General features: G+C 47.1%; 1 protein-coding gene across 1 annotated transcript in view; it reads left to right on the forward strand.

The window, feature by feature from the left end:
* The window catches only part of Vps53 (VPS53 subunit of GARP complex), a 122688-nt gene extending 119221 nt beyond the window's left edge, over positions 1-3467 (forward strand). The window contains exon 22 of the mRNA XM_020157928.2: positions 343-3467. Coding sequence (XP_020013517.1) covers positions 343-513 — 171 coding nt within the window. The 3' untranslated portion in view covers positions 514-3467. The remainder of the gene's footprint in view (positions 1-342) is intronic.
* Positions 3468-18161: the final 14694 nt, after the last annotated feature.

The raw sequence follows: 18161 nt of genomic DNA on the forward strand, positions 1-18161 counted from the left end.
TGGATTCCAAAAAGCCTTTCCAGAGACCAATCCTGGCCCCATGAGTTGCAGGCTCCTGAGTCCCTGCTGCTGCTGCTCAAGGGAGTGGAAGGAAGAGCAGAATTGTCCTTCTTTCCATCTGTACCTGTCCCTTCTCTCTCAACGCCTCTCTCTCCTACCCCATCACTTTGTTTTTCCTTCTTTTTTTTTCCCAGACCACTACCCAGGACTAGTAATTGCTGTGAAGATTGTTTTGTTCCTTAGCCTGGAGTAATTATTCTGCAGACCCAGGCTAACAGCAGGCCCAGAGGTGCACTTTCTCTGTGGGCCACCTCCTGACCCCCTCCTTACTCTTCCCCTCAGGGTCTGAAGAGGAGCGAGCAGAGCAGCATGCTGGAACTCCTGCGCCAGAGGCTGCCCAACCCACCCTCAGGGCCAGAGGGCTCTAGCTCACTGTCCCTGATAACACCCACACCAGAGCAGGAATCGTCTCGCATTCGCAAACTTGAGAAGCTGATTAAAAAGAGGCTGTAGGAGCCCACTGGGACTCCACTGGCGACCCTCAACTCCCAGTTCCTGGAAGCCCTTAGGACTCTCAGAAGCCAAGTGAGGGCTGGGTGATAAAAAGGCAGTTTAGATGATCTCTCACTACTGAAGCAGAGGCAGAAATGGGTGAAGGTCCCTGTGGTTCGCTTGCTGTCTCCAGGCCACTCTTGACTCGTTGACTCGTGTCGCCTTACTACAGCAGTCCCACCTTCCAACACAGGGTCCTACTCCCTACTTCACACCTGTGCTTAGGAAGCTTGGCTCTCACCCTTTCCTCCTTGTGTCCCTGTTTGAGATCACCTCTGTAGCCAGATGCCAAGAGTTTTCCTCCCAGGTTTCTCAAAGAGACCGTAGGGTCCGAGTGAATGAAGTGACAGATTATAGAATAGGACACTAGCCTTTCTTAAAGGCAAGGTAGGCGTGTGCACTTTTCCATATAAGTTGCTGTTTCCTGGTACATACCTTGCTCCTGGCACCTTTCATGACACAGCCAAGTTTTCCCCCATGGTCGACCCATTTCTCTGTAATCCCCAGAGGAGAGCTCCCCCTGTGCCTCCCCGAGGAGGACTTGTGCACCAGGCCTTGGCAGCAGTGTCCTGTCTGCTGTGCCACTCCTGACCTGGAGTGGAGGAGGACCCAGAGCTGACTTAGCGAGAGGGTTCTGCTTGGTGCACTCATTGAGCTCCATAACCAAACTGTTTCCTGCATTTCACTCTGCACCTGACTTCTGGGGGAGGGATTGCCTTCTACATGGGGAAACCAGAAAAGCTTTCCTAGAGCTTTCTCAGCAGATGAAACGGTGGGAGGGAATAAATAGGAGGCCTGTACCATCGGATCTCGCCCTGCTCATTCATTTTCAAATCCAGAGTACTTTCCAGAGTCACTTGAAACAACCAAGGTAACCGCATGCAGTGCCAGAATGACACATCCTCATGCTTGCAGCAGTAAAGACGGGTCCACGTATATTGACCTCACATACCAGGCTCAGAACCTGTCCTGCTCTTGCCACCCACCACAGGCTCTGGATGGCAGAGCTCTGCAGAACGAAATCGCCCCACAGAGTAGCTTTGGTCCTCTCACCACCCTGCATCTGGGAACCAGAGAATTGCTCTGATTCTCCTGGCTCCCTTAAAACTAAGGCTCAGTTAACCATGATCACAACCTCAGGGCAACCATATTGGTGACAATTTTTGTTCAGGCATTTGAATTGTTGGCCAGGCAGGTCAATACTGAAGAAAGTGGAGCTCTCTTCAGAGAATGCACACAATAGGCCTCAGGACAAAATTGAGGTTGTCAGACCTGGGTTTGGTGGTACATGCCTATAATCCCAGCATTCAGAAAGCTGAAGCAGAAGGATTGAAAGTTCTGGGCCATACTACATAGCAAGACCCTGTCTCAAAAAATACAGAAATGTATATATATATATATATGTATGTGTGTATGTATGCATATACATAAACATATATAGAGAGAGAGATACACACACACAAATTGATTATTTGTCCCCCCCCCCTTTTTTTTTTTTTTGCAGTGTATCACCCTGCACTGTTCCCCTGCCCTCTCTGTCAGCCTGTCTTTCTGACTCTGTCCATTAGTCCCAGGTTTGATGATGGTCTTCATGTCTTACTTTTGCAGTACTGGAGATGGAGCCCAGGCCACGTGCATAATCAGGCAGGCGCTCTACCACTAAGTTGTGTTTCAGCCCCAGAGCCTCCTTTCTTTCCTTAGCTTCCGGCCTAGCTTGCTTGTCAGCAGGACGCATGTATTGAGCATTTCAAATTCGAGAACACAGAAGAAAAATGTTGAAAGAGGTGTGACCTTTAGAAAAGATGCTAAATTAGAAAAGCACAGGAAGGGTGGGGAAAGGGGGTTGGGAACTCAGCAGCAGCTCAGCAGAGGGATTCCTCTGTGCTGTCCTGTGTCCTTGGTAAGGATATGTGGCCTGCACTATTAAAAAGAAGGGACAGTGGGCCTGTCTCCAGACAGCACAGCCAATTCAGCCACCTGTCATCGACCTGGGGGAGCTGGAGAAGCCAATGGGCTCCTGCACCTGGTTCTTGTCACTCAGTGTTTACAAATCCACACTTCTCTTTTTGGCTCATTCATGAGGGGCCATTTTCTGGATGTCTCATAATGGCATTGAGATGTCAAGCTGCTGTTTTTCCCAGTTGGTGGTCACAGCCAGGGAGGTTGTTTTCTTGATTTATTACATTGTCAGTAATCCCCAAGGAGCCAACAGATGTCAGGAAGAGTTATGTTAAATGTCTCCTTGATGGGAACTGAGTACTGTGTGTGCATCCTGTGGAGACAGGGCCTGTCTCTCACCTGGGAGATGCATCAGAACCACTGGGGCCCTTTTAAAAGATGCAGATGTCTGGAGACGGAGTCAGTGCGTCTGCAGTGGGGCCTGGCATGTAAGCTTAGAAGCTCCATAAGATTACAGTTGTCTGTCAGTGTCCATGGAGGACTGTTTCCAAGACCCCCTGTGGACACTAAAACCTGTGGATGCTCAAGTTCCTTATGTAAAATAGCACAGTACTTGCATATAATGTGAGTATACCTTGCTGGTACTAGCCTTTGAACTCCACCTTACACTTGCTAGGCGGGCACTGTGCCACTCAGAGCCACAGACACATCCCTTTTTCCCTTTAGTTATTTTTTAGAGAGGGTCTTGATTTTTACCACAGTGCAGGCCTCAGACAGTGATCCTCCTTTCCTAAGCCTCCTGCTAGGACCATATTGCTTGAATTGGCTTCAAACTGTGAACCCCCTGATCTCTGCCTCCTGAGTTGCGGGTACTACAGATGTGAGCCACCATGCCCAGCTCTTCTGTATACTTCACATAATCTCTAGATTACTTATAATGCCTAATACTATGTGTATGCTACGTAGTTGTTTTATCATATGATTTAGGGAATAAATCAAGGAAAAATGTGCATGTTCAGTACAAGCGGGTTTTTAAATTTTGTATAGTGTTTGGTTAAATCTACAGATGTGGAACCCACAGTTTTAGAGGGCCAATTATTTAATATTTATTCCTTGCTAAGAACCATTTCAACAGAAAGAAATTTGCTTATTGAAGGATTCCTATAGCCCATTTTCAAAAATGTTTGTGTTTCTGGATCCCTAAGTAGTATAACAAGTATACAGTTACCAACACGGTTTTCGCCAATAGCTAGCAGCTTTTGTTTTAAACTTAAGCTGATGGTCAGTTGAGCTCTTCCTATACTGATTAAGGGTCTTCTTTTAATAATGAAGCCCCAAACAGAAGCTTTATTTATTACCACTTTAAAATAACATCTATAGGGCAAGAGATGTGACTCAAGGGGCAGAGCACTTGCCTAGAAATCACAAGGCCCTAAGCTCAAACTCCATTACCACCAAAATATAGATAGATAGATAGATAACAGCTAACAGCTTCGCAGCTTAGCCAAACTGAGGTAGTGTGTTCATTCTATCCTCAATTTTCCAGGACTTCTTTAATAACCAAAAAATAGTGATGGCATGTGCCTGTAATCCCAGCATCTGGGAGGCTGAGGCAGTATGATCACAAGTTTAAGGCCAACCTGAGCTACATAGCAAGACCCTAGCTCAAAAAAAAAATTTTTTTTTGAAATGGCTTTGTTGTTGAAAACAAATAACTCACTATGGCTGTTATTATAGACAAGATTTCCGAGATAGCTGGCTTAGAGGTGCCAAGCTGGAGAAAGTTCAATGTGGACTGTACCTGTGAAACACAGCCCTGGATTCAATTCCCAGCACTGGAGGAAAAAAAAAAAGGCTCTGGCAGAACAAAGGACTAGCACCCAGGTCTCCAGCCAGTGTCCCAAAAGGGTGCCTGCTTTCCTCCCCTCTAGGCTGGCTCCCCAGTGCAGATCAGACAGGAGTGAGAGCAGAGAAACCAAGAGCAAGGGAGCAGTGCTGGGCAGACTGGGTGAGAGAGAGCAGGCCCAGGCAGCTTGCCGAGTGCAGGGATGTTACCCAGACCCATCCCATCCCCACTGCTGTTGGACAAGCAGGCCTGCTTCCCTGTTTTCAGAATGCAAGGGGCGGTGCCAGAAGTTCACAGCTGGAAATGCAATTCCTCTCCCTAGGAAGAGAAGTCTCAAAATAACTGGCTTGCTTGAGGGTGAAGGCAAGTGTTCCACGCTTCTCATCTACTCCAAGTCAGATTCCTAAAAATAAAATCATTAGAACTGACTGCAATGGCCGTTTAAACACTAGCCTTGGAAACAGACTCATGAAAACCCGGCAGACATAAAGACTACCATTACATTTTACATATGAAATCAACTTTCCTCATATCCATCAAAATAACCTCTTGGACCCTCAGAATTCTACACCTTTGGGAGATCTGAAATTTTTTAAAATAAAGGATTGCTTTTTTTGTGTAAATAGCTCTCATTTTGCCCATCTGGAATTGATTTGTTGGTGCATATTGGAGCACAAAATACTGCAGTTAATTAAAGTATTACTGGATGTCATTTGCTAGAATCCCTTTCCCTACTGCTGACAGAACACACAAGGGACTCTAGGAAAGAGTTAGCAAGCCTGAGAATCTTGCACTCCCCTGCTAGCAAGAGCCTTTCTCTCTGACACAGGCAGGTGACTGTGCCCCTTCCCTGCCAGTTTAAGCATGCAACACACAAGAAGAGAAGGTGCCAGTGCTGCACCAGGCCTGTCCCACTGCGGTGGCAACCTCTCTCTGAGTGTGTGTAAAGTTCTCCTCCTGGTTTGGAATCCTCCTTGTCCTGACTTTCCACCCTGGTGATTTTTCCCTCCCTACCCTTCGCGTTCCAATCTCAGCCCGCTTTCCATGTGACTGCCAAGCGATCCGCTCCTGGATGCAGTAAGTTAATCCTGTTTCCTTCACAACTGGGTGAACATTTTGCAATGAAAACTTTTGGGGACGTTCTGATGTTTCAACAGTGGAAAATCTGTGCTTCCATTAGTCTGGCCTTGAGTTCTTTACCTAGTTTCCATTCCTTGTCATCACTAGCTCCCCACTTCCATGGGGTAGCCAGGGATCAACCTCATGAGAAAATAAACACTCCCAGATGACACACCCAGAGGGCAGTGTGAGATAATTTGCCTTCTCACCTACATAATCAGGAGTGGGAGGTGCTGGTGAGCAGTGGCCTCTGAAGAATGTGCCCATCTGAAGCCATAGCAGATGGGGAATGGAAACTTCCACAGAAGCTGTGCTCTGCAGGTCTGACTCTAGCACTTTGACACTGGGCAAGTCATTGATTTCTGAGCCTCGGTTTTCAACATCTGTAAAAGGGGACTATAATCAGTAAGAGCTGTGAGGTCACACAAGCGCCAATTGAGTGTATGGTTCTATAAGCCACAGGTAGTGGGAAGTGGGATGGAAGTGTTACCAGACTCCATGACCAGAGTCTGTAGCTGGCAGCCTGGCTGGTTGGTGTAATGCCATGTGGCCCACTTGTTCTCTCTGGGCTGACTTTAATCAGATGGCAAAGTGGCGATATATCCTGCTGCTGTGTGCGGGCTGCATCCGTAGCAAGTGCCAGAATATCTAGTCTGCCTTTTATGGTGATATCCATCTTACTCAAGAGCTCTAAAACTCGACATTCTGTCTTCCCCTTGCCCTGTAGGCTGCTGCTTCTGTAGCATTCAAGGATAAACCTGTAGATACAAAGGAGAGCTTCCTTCCTCCTGATGGTATTGGCAGGGCTGCCTGTCATGGAAAATGGGACATCTTTCCTTTGAATGTAAGTTAAGAGGGCTGCCACAGGCTTCCTTCCAAACAGATTCTTCACCTACAGTATCTGCTCTGCAGGCTAGACTCTTGCTAGTTGCTCCTTGAAGGGGCAAAATTCTTGCCTGCACATCTGTTGTTTTTTGTTTTCTATTTTACTTTATTTTCTTTGACTTACTATGTCCCCCAAAACTAAACAAGATTATCTTGAGACAGGCAGTCCTAACTGTGAAGGCTGCAATTCACAAACTAGATTATTTTACAGTTCCCTTTCAAAGAAAGTTGGACCTTTCCCAGGGCCACCTGAATCCCTGTATTCATCTGTAAAGTCCCTTCCTGGCTGTCTCAACTCCCTTTGGGGACACTGATTCAGGAAATGTGGAGTGATGAGGGTGATGTTAAAATAAAATAATGTAGGGCAAGCCTATGATCCCAGCCCTCAGGAAGTTGAGGCAAGAGAAAGAATCAAGAGTTCGAAGCCAGCAAACACCATAAAAAACACTGTAGGGCTACACACACACAAACACACACACACGCCTAGCATTAGTACTTTGTTCTCTTAGCTTCTGCTCGGTAATCAAATGGAATTTGCACAATTTCCGTGCCTCCTCCTGTTTTGGGGTAATTTTTCAACAAGTGAAAAATTAAGAACAGCTTCTCAACAAACCTCCCTCCACTTCCGGGGCCAAGAAAAGCATTTGCATAGCACGCTGCAACTTTCCAGAGTACCAGGTGAAGTAGTGGCTTCCGCCGGGTTGCTCTGTGCTAATGGAAAAGGAAAGCGCTTCTGAGGCAGCAGGAAATGCCAGCTGCCAAAGACGCATCCCACAGGCTTCTTCACCAAGTCAAGTGCTGTGACCCGGCAGCAACCCCAAAACGCTGCAGCAGGCAAGCAGTGTGCTTGTGTAGAATAACTTGTGTTCACACACAGACACCCCCGCAAACTCGTACCCGGGTCTGGCGCACCCTTAAGTCATGTTCAACAGTTCAGGAGTTCCAAGTGCTGTCCCCGAGCTGGTGAACTCCGCCTCGATAGTGTCTTCCATCAGGGGAGGGTCTAGGCGCCCCATGCTGTCTGTATATGTTAGGGAGCACAGGAAGAAAGCGGGGAGAGGAGAAGGGAAGGCTTCCTGAGTATTTACTGTGCTCTGGATACATTAGGGCTCATTGTTATATCTCTAGGGATCAAAATTGCTGTTAAGTAGGCGTGATTGGCTCCATCTTACAGATGGGACCTGAAGGCTCAGAGAGGGAAAGTGACAAGCCTATGGCCATATGGCATGGATAGCCAGGATATATGGTGGGCCAGGGTTTGGCTGAAGCTTTCTTCCACATCTGGGCACCAGTAGTTTTCAAATTTATGAGACCAGATTTTACATGGACCCTCACTATACAAAACAGGTAAGAGAATGTTATTCATATATGAATTTAAATATTTTTTAGATAAGTCAATGAGAATATTGAAACCATGACAACAAATAGATAATATTTTAAATCTAAAGTTGTAGATGACAATATATGTTTCAACCACAGCATCCAATTTATTTGTTTGTTTTGATTGCAAAGAACAGTAAAAACTTGATTTGATCCAGCAAAGAATTTGCAAACAGACTCGGTTTCTTTAAACAGTCCTCCTTCCAACCGCAGGTATTTTAATTCAACAGAGGCGCCAAGAGACTGTCCTGAAGTCTATACGGACACCTTAGGGGCTCCGCCAGCTCACGTTTGTGCCTGTGACACTTGGGGGATGCATGCTGTGTCGTTACAGTTTTTAAGGTTCTGTTTTTAGAACAGATGTAAAATAAGCATTTTTCAAGTGAAGTTAGAAGCCAAGCTTTGAAGCGGCCCTTCCTTCTGCCATCAAAACATCTCTGAAGAATTTGAGATGTTCGGTATTGGTCTAGAAGCTGCTTTGTTTTTCTGACCTCAGAGGGGAGGAAGTTGATACTGTTTCCTTAGCAGGAAGGAGCACCATTTCATCTGAAATGCACCACCCATTCCACAATAGCACCTGAACTGTCTGTCACCCAGTAACCCTGGAGGCCACCTCTTGGGCAGAGGGAAAGGACAGGGGAGAGCTCTGCTGAGTAACATTCTAAGATCCAGACAGTGTAACCAGCAAGGTGTGAGAGGCTTAGGCAACTTTTGAAAGCTGCCTCCGCGATCGAAATCCCCACGGCACCATGGGGCCTCATCTGTCCACATACGCAGTGCTTCCCAACCTTTTGGGGGCTTGAGATACAGACATGACAACAGCACTGTGGCGAATCAACAAAGAAGCTAAGGGGGCCTAGGCCACGGGCCTGGGGACTATGGGTGCTTGAGAGGCCCCTCCCTCCCTCCGCAGCCCCAGGCGAAGATCAGGTCAGGAGCTGGGCACGTCCATGCACCACAGGAGCAGCCCCAGCTCTCCAGTTGGGAAGCTGGAGCACAGAGGTTGGTGGCGTGTAGGTTTATTTGCTGTGGCCCTCATTTTGCCCACCCCCTGCTATGAAAGGACTAAGCTGCCCTTGTCCACTCCATTCGGACCTTAATGTTCCCTCGCCGCTGTGCTGCTATGGGTTCTCCAGGTCCTCAGGCCTTGGCTTCTTTTGCCCTCTACCTGCAGAACTAAGCATGAGTCTCCACACTTCCTGGGTCCTGCTGCCTTGAGTCACCTTTGTTAGCATTTCCAAGGTGACCCACACCCATTCCCTCTTAGAGTTCAGCTTCCTTCTCAACTCTTCCTAAAGCTTCTCTTGAAGAGCCTCTTGCCAAGCTCTCCTTCCCTTTGCACTGGCTGTGTATCTGAATCATCCCTGCCATTCTCCCTTAACTCACACCTTCCTTTACTAGTTCCCAGACTTCCTGGTCTCCCTCACTGCTGTCCTTTTCTTCAGCCAGACCCAGAGGTTTTAGGCCTACTACTCTTTTCTTTTTTTTGCAGCACTGGGATTTGAACTCAGGACCTTGTGCTTGCTAGGTGGGTACTCTTACCACTTGAGCCATATCACCAGCCCTTTTTTTGGTGATGGGTTTTTTGGGGTTTTGTTTTGTTTTGTTTAAATAGGTTCTCACAAACTTTGCCCAGGCTGGCTTCAAACCACAATCTTCCTGACCTCTGCCTCCCAAGTATCTAGGATTAGTTGTGAGCCACTGGCACCCAGCTCCTCCTATTGTTTTCATTTCATCCTGCTTCAGAAAATTCACCCATCACCACAGGAGTGATACCAGTGCCTTCTCAGGTCCATCCACGTTTTCTCAGGATACACTCAGCTCCTTTCCTGAATTGCCCTTTTGTAAATGGTACCCCTTCTCTCCCCTCAGTCTCAACACCTTAGAGTCAGTTGCCCTTGACAGTCAATTGATTGCACAGGCAACATGGAATGGAAAGAAAGTCATGGAGAGTGGCAGTCCCAGTGAGGCATGGGAGTAGGGCTCAGCGTGCAGAAGGAAACGCTTTCTTCACGGTCTTCTGGGCGGGCCAGTTGCCTCCTGTGTGCTGCCGTTCCTTTACTGTACAAAATACTGCAGTAGTAATACTCATTCTTCAAAGTACAACATTAGCGCCGGCCACCGATGGCTCACACCTGTAATCCTAGCTACCCAAGAGGCAGAAATCAAAGGATCAAGGTTCGAAGCCAGCCCAGGCAAATAGTCTGCAAGACCCTATCTCAAAAAATACCCAACACAAAAATAGGGCTGGTAGAGTGGCTCAAGGTGAAGGCCCTGTGTTCAAACCCAGTACCGCAAAAAAAAAAAAAGTACAATATTAGTATTCAAGTTAACAAATTAGAACACTGAAATAAAGGTCCTACTCTCCTTCACACTCTCTGTGGGGGAGGGGAGAGTGGAGAGCACTTTACAAAAAAGTTAATATGAATATTGGTGTTATATTTTCTTCAGTCTAACTATGTCTTGGACATCTTTTTTCTCAGTGTATCTACTTTCTCTTTTCTCTTTTCTTTTTTTCTTTCAGCGAACCCAGAGCCTCACATGCTTAGCAAGTTCTCTGCCACCTGAGCTACACCCTCAGTCCACTTAATACTGCTTAATTCAGAGTATAGCATCACTTATTTCTCCAGAGCCACTGTTTGAATGTATGCATCCCTCCAGAACTCATGTGTTGAAACTTAATCGCCAATGCAGTAATATCAAGAAGTGGGCCTGTAAGAGGTGATTCAGCTGGGCGCCTGTAGCTCACGCCTGTAATCCTAGCTGTTCAGGAGACAGATCAGGAGAATTGCAGTTCAAAGCCAGCCTGGGCAAATAGTTCCTATCTCAAAAATATCCTTCACAAAACAGGGCTGGTGGAGTGGCTCAAGTTGTAGGCTTAGTACCTCAAAAAAAAAAGGTGATTCAGTCATGAGAGCAGAGCCCCAGGAATGGGACCAGTGACCTTACAATGAGGGGGGTGGGAGCTAGTCAGCCCCTTCTGCCCCTCCACCTTCTGATTAATGACAAGGCACCATCGTGGAAACAGAAAGCAACCCTCACCAGATGCTGATTTTGGACTTTTCTGATCCAGAGCTATGAGAAATACATTTCTATTATTTACAATTACCCAGTCTGTGATATTTTGTTACAGCAGCACAAACAGACTGAGACAGCCAATTTCCTATCAATAGCAAACAGGGTGTTTTTTTTTTTCTTTGCTATTAGAAACACGTCAGTGAAAATCTTTCTGTAAATTCTATGCCTACTTGTGCTCACATTTTTGCAGGATTAGCTCTTAAAATTGTTGTTTTCCTTTAAAATCTTAAACAAATCTTATTTATTTATTTTTACACAATCAGAGAACAGAGCAGAACAGGTCCTGTCTGGGGGTTGGTAATAGTGAGAGGGGAGAAGGAGGTGAGGAAAGGGTATAGGAGGGTGAATATGGTGCAACTACTGTGTACACAAGATTATAAATGTAAAAATTATAACTGTTGAAACTATTCCAGGATTGGGGGGAGGGGGATAAAAGAGAATGATGGAGGGGAGAATTCGAGTATGATATATTTGATATATTATAAGAACGTTTATAAATGCCACAATGTACCCCCAGCACAACAATTAAAAATGTTTTTTCTTTAGGCACTAGTTCCAGTGTATGTTGTTATAAAAAGAAAAAAAAAAAAGACAAAAGGACATGCATATTTACTTTTTTTTTTTTCTGGTGGTCCTGGGGTTTGAACTCAAGACCTCACACTCACTAGGCAAGCGCTCTACAACTTGAGCCACTGTGCCAGCCAGGACATGCACATTTAAAAGGTTGCTAGCTCTTGCCTAAACACCCTCTGCGAAGCGGTTCAGCTGTATGCTTCCACTGACAGCATGTGGGCACCCACTTCACATCCTCACTCACCTGGGATGTTTTTTCTGCTTCTTGAGCTAGAGGATATAGTTGCAGCTCTCTCTGTAGAAACCCTGTAAGCAGAAGTTCCCTTTTGGTTTTTATTGCACAAGAACAAATGTGGCCCAACCAGGGCTGTGTCTCACAAACAATCTTCCTCATTCAAGGTCTGTTGAGTAAGAGACCCACAGCTTCCCTTGGCTCAGGGCTCCTGAAGGGCAAGCTTTGTTGGTTCACTCATGAAAACAATGTTCATCCTTTGTACATGTAGTGAGGGAATAATTAGATATTAAAGTGGGTATTTTTCCATTCCTTCGTTACCTCTACTCTTTCCCCACTACTCCAGCAGCAGGTCCATGGTTTTACATCCGTATCTTCAGGTGCAGATGGTATAGAGATAGCTTTTGAATTCACATGTCAACTTTTGCAATGTAGAGATGAAAAGTCTCGAAAACGTGGCTATCCACATAGGAGTGTTAGAGTGCCATTTTGTCTTGGATTGGTTTTGCTTCTTATTCTAAACATGAGCCTTTAATTTTTAAGCACCAAGATCTGGGCAAACCTTGCATACGATCCTCGCCATCATTGTGAGGATCGTACATCTTGACATAAATTGTTTTTTCCCATAAAACAAAATGAAATAACCTGATTTTCACCAGCTGTTGAGAAAAGAAAAGGCAGAGCAGCTATGACTTGATTTTGAGGTTGGTAGGCTCCTGAGAAGAAATGCATAGCCCTATCACTCTGGACTAGACCCCAGTGGAAGAGGAAACCCCATCAGCTTGAGGGCATTCCCAATGTAGAAGCCATCACCTGGCTTCCAGCGATGAACCTGGGAGGCGGTAGCCATTGTGAAGTCCCGTGTTTAACAAGACACCAAAGGAAGGGAATGAGTGTCTGAGGGACTTGTCTGGCCAGATAAGGATGTGCCACGCAGAGCCCCCGTCCCACCCTCCATCATGAGCAGTGTTGGCTGCTAAGAGTTCCCAAGCTCCCTGAACTCCCAGAAGCAGTGAAAGGACCAGGCTATTGGGCGAGATCTTGGGTTGGGACATCTAGGATGCAGAACAGATGACATACAAACATCAAAAGCAGGTGGCATGCAATGGCCCAGCAGAACAAGAGAGGTAGGAAGATGATCTGGACCAGGACTCACTGCCAACCACCTCATCCTTGCTGCCATGATGTTATATAAGCTTCCCAGACCCTACCAGACAATAGGGAAGGAAGGGCAGTAATTACCCAAAAGGCACTGTGTTAGCATCCAGAAGATAAGAAAGCTAGGCTGAGTTAGCAAGACAGTTTCCCAATCTTGAAAGAGAATTATGCATGTGGGAAGGGGAGGGAGTGGGGTGTGGGGGACAGGACTGTTAGCTAAACTGAGTTCAGTAAAATAAACAAATAGAAAAAAATTAACCATTTGTACACCAGAATATATAGTCACAAAACAATCCCCATTACAGGTACAAGGAAGACCTGTTTATCACTGTGCACTTGGCATTTCCAGCCAGGAGCACAGTGGTCCTGAGCCAGCCACCTCAACTCCTGCTTCCCCTGGTCACTTCCAAAGGTGTCTGGAGGGTGCATCTCCAGGAACAGAGCAGAGGGTTGAACTTGGGGCCCTTGCCAGGTCTGCAATGTTCCCCACCCAAGGAAGCTAAGCCACAGATTTTCCCTTAAGATCAGGTCCAAGAGTGTGTTATGATTTGAATGATAAATGTCCCCCGATATGCTGAAGGCTTTGTCACCAGACTGTGGTGCTATCGGGAGGTGGCAGAACATTTAGGAATTGAACCTAGTGGGAGTTATATGACTAGGGATGTGCACATTAAGGGAATATCGGGACACTGACCCCTTTTTCTTTTCTTTTTTTGCTTCCCACCTGCCACAAGGTGATCAGACCTCCTCTGCTATGTGGTTCCACTATGATGTGCTGTGCCACCACAGGCCCAAGGTGATAGGGTCAAGTGACCATGGACTGAATCCTCTGAAACTGTGAGCCAAAATAAACCCTTCCTCCTTTAAGTGGCTTGTCTCCCATATTTGCCAGCAATGGAAAGCTGACTGACACAGTGTGTTAGGTAAACTCCAGGAAACACTACTGGATTCCAACATGGCCTTCAGTCTCACAGTTCAGGCAGCCGAAACATTCCTGTGTGCAGCCACCAGAGCTCCCAAGCTTGGCCACAAAGCAGGTGCATTCATACAGAGAGCACCTCTGGTCTACTACTTGGTGACCCGCAAAGGGGCCCATAGAGCTCCCACCCCTCCCATCTCCTACCTCCCCCCCAACTCCCTTCTCTGCCTGTCTATTTCTTCGACTAGAGCTCAGTCTCTACTACCACTAGGAACCTCCCTGAGCTTCTCCCCACACCCTCCTCTCTGTGCTCCACACTCTGCCTGACACACACCAGGCACAGGATGGTAGGTGTTGAATGCATGAGTCTGGTGAGCACACAGATGTGAGCATGAAGACTCTAACCAAAGCAGATTTTGGTCAGAGCTGCCAGTCTGGGCAGTAGAGGAGCAATGGATTTTTGTTGAACAGAGCCAGTATATTTGCTGCTAAGCAAAGTCGTTGTTTTTCAGTTCTGGAGATCGAACCCAGGGCTCTGCAAATGCAAGCTCATGTTAGACTGCTTCTTTTATGCAAGTGTGTAAAGAACAGTCAGGCATTGAGTCCTGGATGGCCCTCAATACACATCCTGTTTCAAGACTGAAAGCCAAGCCTGATGAGGTGGTACACACCTATAATCCCAGCTAATTGGGAGGCAGAAGCAGGAGGATAGAGAGTTTCAGGCCAGCCTGGGCAAGTTAAACTCAAACCAAAGGGGTAAGGGTGTAGCTCAAGTGTTAGAGGGCTTGCTTAGCATGAGAGAGACCCTGGATTCAAATCCTACTACTGGAAAAAAATTTTTTAAAAAGACTGAAGGCTAATCTTGGGATTTGGAAAATAATGATGTCTGATATTCTGGAAACTCTTGCTTCTGATACAACATGCTAACAGCAGAAGGCCTTTTCCCTGACGCCTTACCCAGCAGATCTGGTCCCCAAAGCCTGCCAGGCAGTCATCCCTAAGGGAGTTAACCCATATTCCAGACGCAACAGAGGCCCCCTTTCAGTCTTTGAAATGCAAGGCACTGGGATGGGATTTGGGTGATGTTTAATGAGTGTCCAGTGGGGCTGAGGCCCAGCCTGAGCTAAAGATGGCTTCTTTGCATACAGGACCTAGGAGCCTCTTAGAGAAATCTTCAGAGAAAGAGCTAGAAGTCTCCTTAGACCTGGCTCAGAAGATAGGGAGAGAGATTTGGAATTCAAAGGGGGTATTTATTTTACTAATATTTGTCTCTTATTCCAGACCTGTAGGGTTCACATTTGAATCCTGGGGCAGAGAACAGACATAAAGGAAGTCGCAAAGATACTCCTTCGGGATCTCTGTACAAATACAAGCAGGAAGGATGAGGGGTATGGTGCAGAATGCCACATGACCCCAGCCGCAGACCCATGGGCTTCCCACCAGCAGCAGCACTGGCAGCGGGGCCTGGCAATGGGCAGAGGAGCAATACCCATGGTGGCTCTGCCGCCACCACTCCTAGGCAGCTGGCGAAGCTGATGATGGTCTCAGCCAGGGCAGCCGATGGCAGAGCCATGGTAGGGGGAGGATTGTAATGCTACCAGAAGCCAGGACCCTGGGGACTGGGGAAAAGAAGAGAAATGAATAGCAGGCATCCCATGTGTATGTCCAGATTTATTCATGAGCTGTGAGAGACTCCTTCATGGATTTCTGGAAATATTCAGTGGTTGGGGGATCCTGCCGAAGAGCAGGGCAGTCAGAGTCCAGTCAACCCCCTGGCTGTCATGGCCTGGGAAAAGCCAGTGACATGCCTTTCCTTCACACCAAATTCTTCCCCACTCCTACCTAATCTTCAGTGAAGACCCAAATGGAAAAACATGTCTTCAGAGGCCTGTGAATGTCTTGTGTAAGTCAGGAGCAACCAGCAGTACATCATACCCCCCAGCCCCACCCCCGCCTGGAACAAACTGGCTCCATCCCTTCCCAGCAGCCCCTGCAGACCTAAGTCCTCAGCACCCTCCAGGCTGCCTTTGGAGTGTGGCCTTGTGGTCCATTTAACCCTTAAGGATAACAATAGCACACCCTTCTATCACACCTTTCAGGCCAGGAGCCCAAGGCTTAAACTCTGGTTGCTTAACGCAGGGCTATTTTTCTGGCTTACAAGTCCTTGTCCAGTCTGGATATGCAGGACAGAGCCAGGAGTGCAAGTGTATTGATACAGTTCCAAGGAGGCTATGTGCCCCAGCTCTTTGCAAAATCCCATCTGGTTTTATTTTTCAGAGGCCAAGGAAGGCCCTTTTCTGTGTAACTAGGGAGCATTTGTGAGATTCAGTTCCTAGCTTACAAATAGAAAGGCTCCAGATGGAGCCATATTTGACTGGTGTGGGGCTCCCTACCCGTGGGGACAGTGGCCTGAATCCATGCCAGCCATTCTTAATGTTTGCCTTAGTGTTGCCAATTGGCCTCTGGCAACACCCATCTCTCCAACCAAACTGGTGATCTTCCAGTTGAGAGATCAGAAAAAGGACCTGGCCTGGTCTCTTAGGCCTACTTAGCTCTGAAATTGCCCCAGGGGCTCAAGGTCATTAACTGACCTTACTAACACAAGTGCATTCACTCACGTGGTTGTGTTGGGTTAAAGCATGGCTTTTTCTTTCAGTACCCTTTTTTATTGAATATGACAGGCCCTTTCAATATTCCTTTAAAACGATATCGTTAATCTCCAAATACTTAAGGAACAAAATTTAGTCCTATTTTAGAAAGACTTATGTGTAAAGGGTATACAGAAAGGAAAGAGGGGAGCACAGAATGACCCAGGACCCACAGGGCTGAGCTGCAAGGTGCCGTGGACCTGGGCTCAATCCAGAGGCTGGGCCAGGAGTGTTTTTAATCCACTGTCTGGCTGACCTTGCTGAAGACAGGCTGTTCCACAAAAGTGAGCAGCCTCTATGAGGCGCCCATGTGGGCATCAGCTTAATTCGTGTGGAAAAAGACAAAAATGCAGGACTGGCATCCATTGTCAGGCAGCTTTTGTTCCTTAGTCCCTGCTGGGAGAGGCCTCAGGCCAGAAGCCAAGTCCCATAAGGACACGGTGTCTCTGTGATCCAGACCTAAGGATGATGGCCCAACTCTGAAAGGACAGCTTTGAGAGGAGGACAGTCTTTTTTTTTTTTTTTTCCTTTTTCTTTTATTATTCATATGTGCATACAAGGCTTGGGACATTTCTCCCCCCGCCCCCACCCCCTCCCTTACCACCCACTCCGCCCCCTCCCTCTCCCCACCCCCTCAATGCCCAGCAGAAACTATTTTGCCCTTATTTCTAATTTTGTTGTAGAGAGAGTATAAGCAATAATAGGAAGGGACAAGGGTTTTTGCTGGTTGAGATAAGGATAGCTATACAGGGCATTGACTCACATTGATTTCCTGTGCGTGGGTGTTACCTTCTAGGTTAATTCTTTTTGATCTAACCTTTTCTCTAGTTCCTGGTCCCCTTCTCCTATTGGCCTCAGTTGCTTTTAAGGTATCTGCTTTAGTTTCTCTGCGCTGAGGGCAACAAATGCTAGTTAGTTTTTTAGGTGTCTTACCTATCCTCACCCAGGAGGACAGTCTTTACAGAGGCGCTGTGGTCTGCCTTAGCCATCACTCACCCCTGACTTCTAGGGGCACCCCAGCTCTTCCTCAGAAGAAGGCCTTTCTCTCACCGCAGGTCAGGACGGATTATGGAAGAATCTGTACCTCTTCTTTTTCTCTCTCTCTCTCTCTCTCTCTCTCTCTCTCTCTCTCTTTGTCTCGTAGGACGTAGCCCAGGATGGCCCAGTACCTTTCCCAAGTTTTGATTAGTTTTTAAAGAAACATCTTTTGGAAGACATTCAAAATAAGATGTGATGTGGGTGAAGAGGAGTCCGGGTTGCAAGGCTCTTTAACAGGTTCTGGTAAGTTTGCACTTGAATTCACTGCTCAGGGCTGAGAAACACAGGTGACTTCCATAGTCTTTGCTGCAAGGTTCGTATGTGGTTACACAGTACAGCTCCTGCTCTCCCACTCAGGAGGACTGACTCCAGGGCAGGTTGGCTGCTGCCTCATCCCCAAAAGGAATGCCACGTGTTCCAGAAGAGCAGGCAGGATATCTTGGCTTATGGGGGTGGGGGGTACATCTGAATGATTCTGGGACCGAGGTTCTCCACCTCTGCACCTCTGCTTCTCCATCATGGGTCATGGAGCTCAATTCCCCTTCAAGCCTGAATCTTGCCACACGTGCAAGATTTTGCACACGTCAGTGCTGAGCATATCTTGTAAGGAGGCCACGGTGGTTCTGGAACTCCTTGGCAGTTTTCTGAGGCCAGAGGATGTCCTCTGGGTTTGGGAAACCTGGCCTGGTCTCCACTTCAAGGAGGTTGTTCTTGGGACTCAGACAGAAGTCTCATAGGATGGAGGTCAGTGTTTGGCTGCTTTCTGGAGTTCATTTGGTGGCTGTTATTCCCAGGGCCCAGAAGCCCCTGTGAAATCCTGGGCCAGCTGCTTAT

The sequence above is a fragment of the Castor canadensis genome, chromosome 11 (genome assembly GCF_047511655.1).
Source record: "Castor canadensis chromosome 11, mCasCan1.hap1v2, whole genome shotgun sequence".
In the NCBI taxonomy this organism is placed as follows: domain Eukaryota; kingdom Metazoa; phylum Chordata; class Mammalia; order Rodentia; family Castoridae; genus Castor; species Castor canadensis.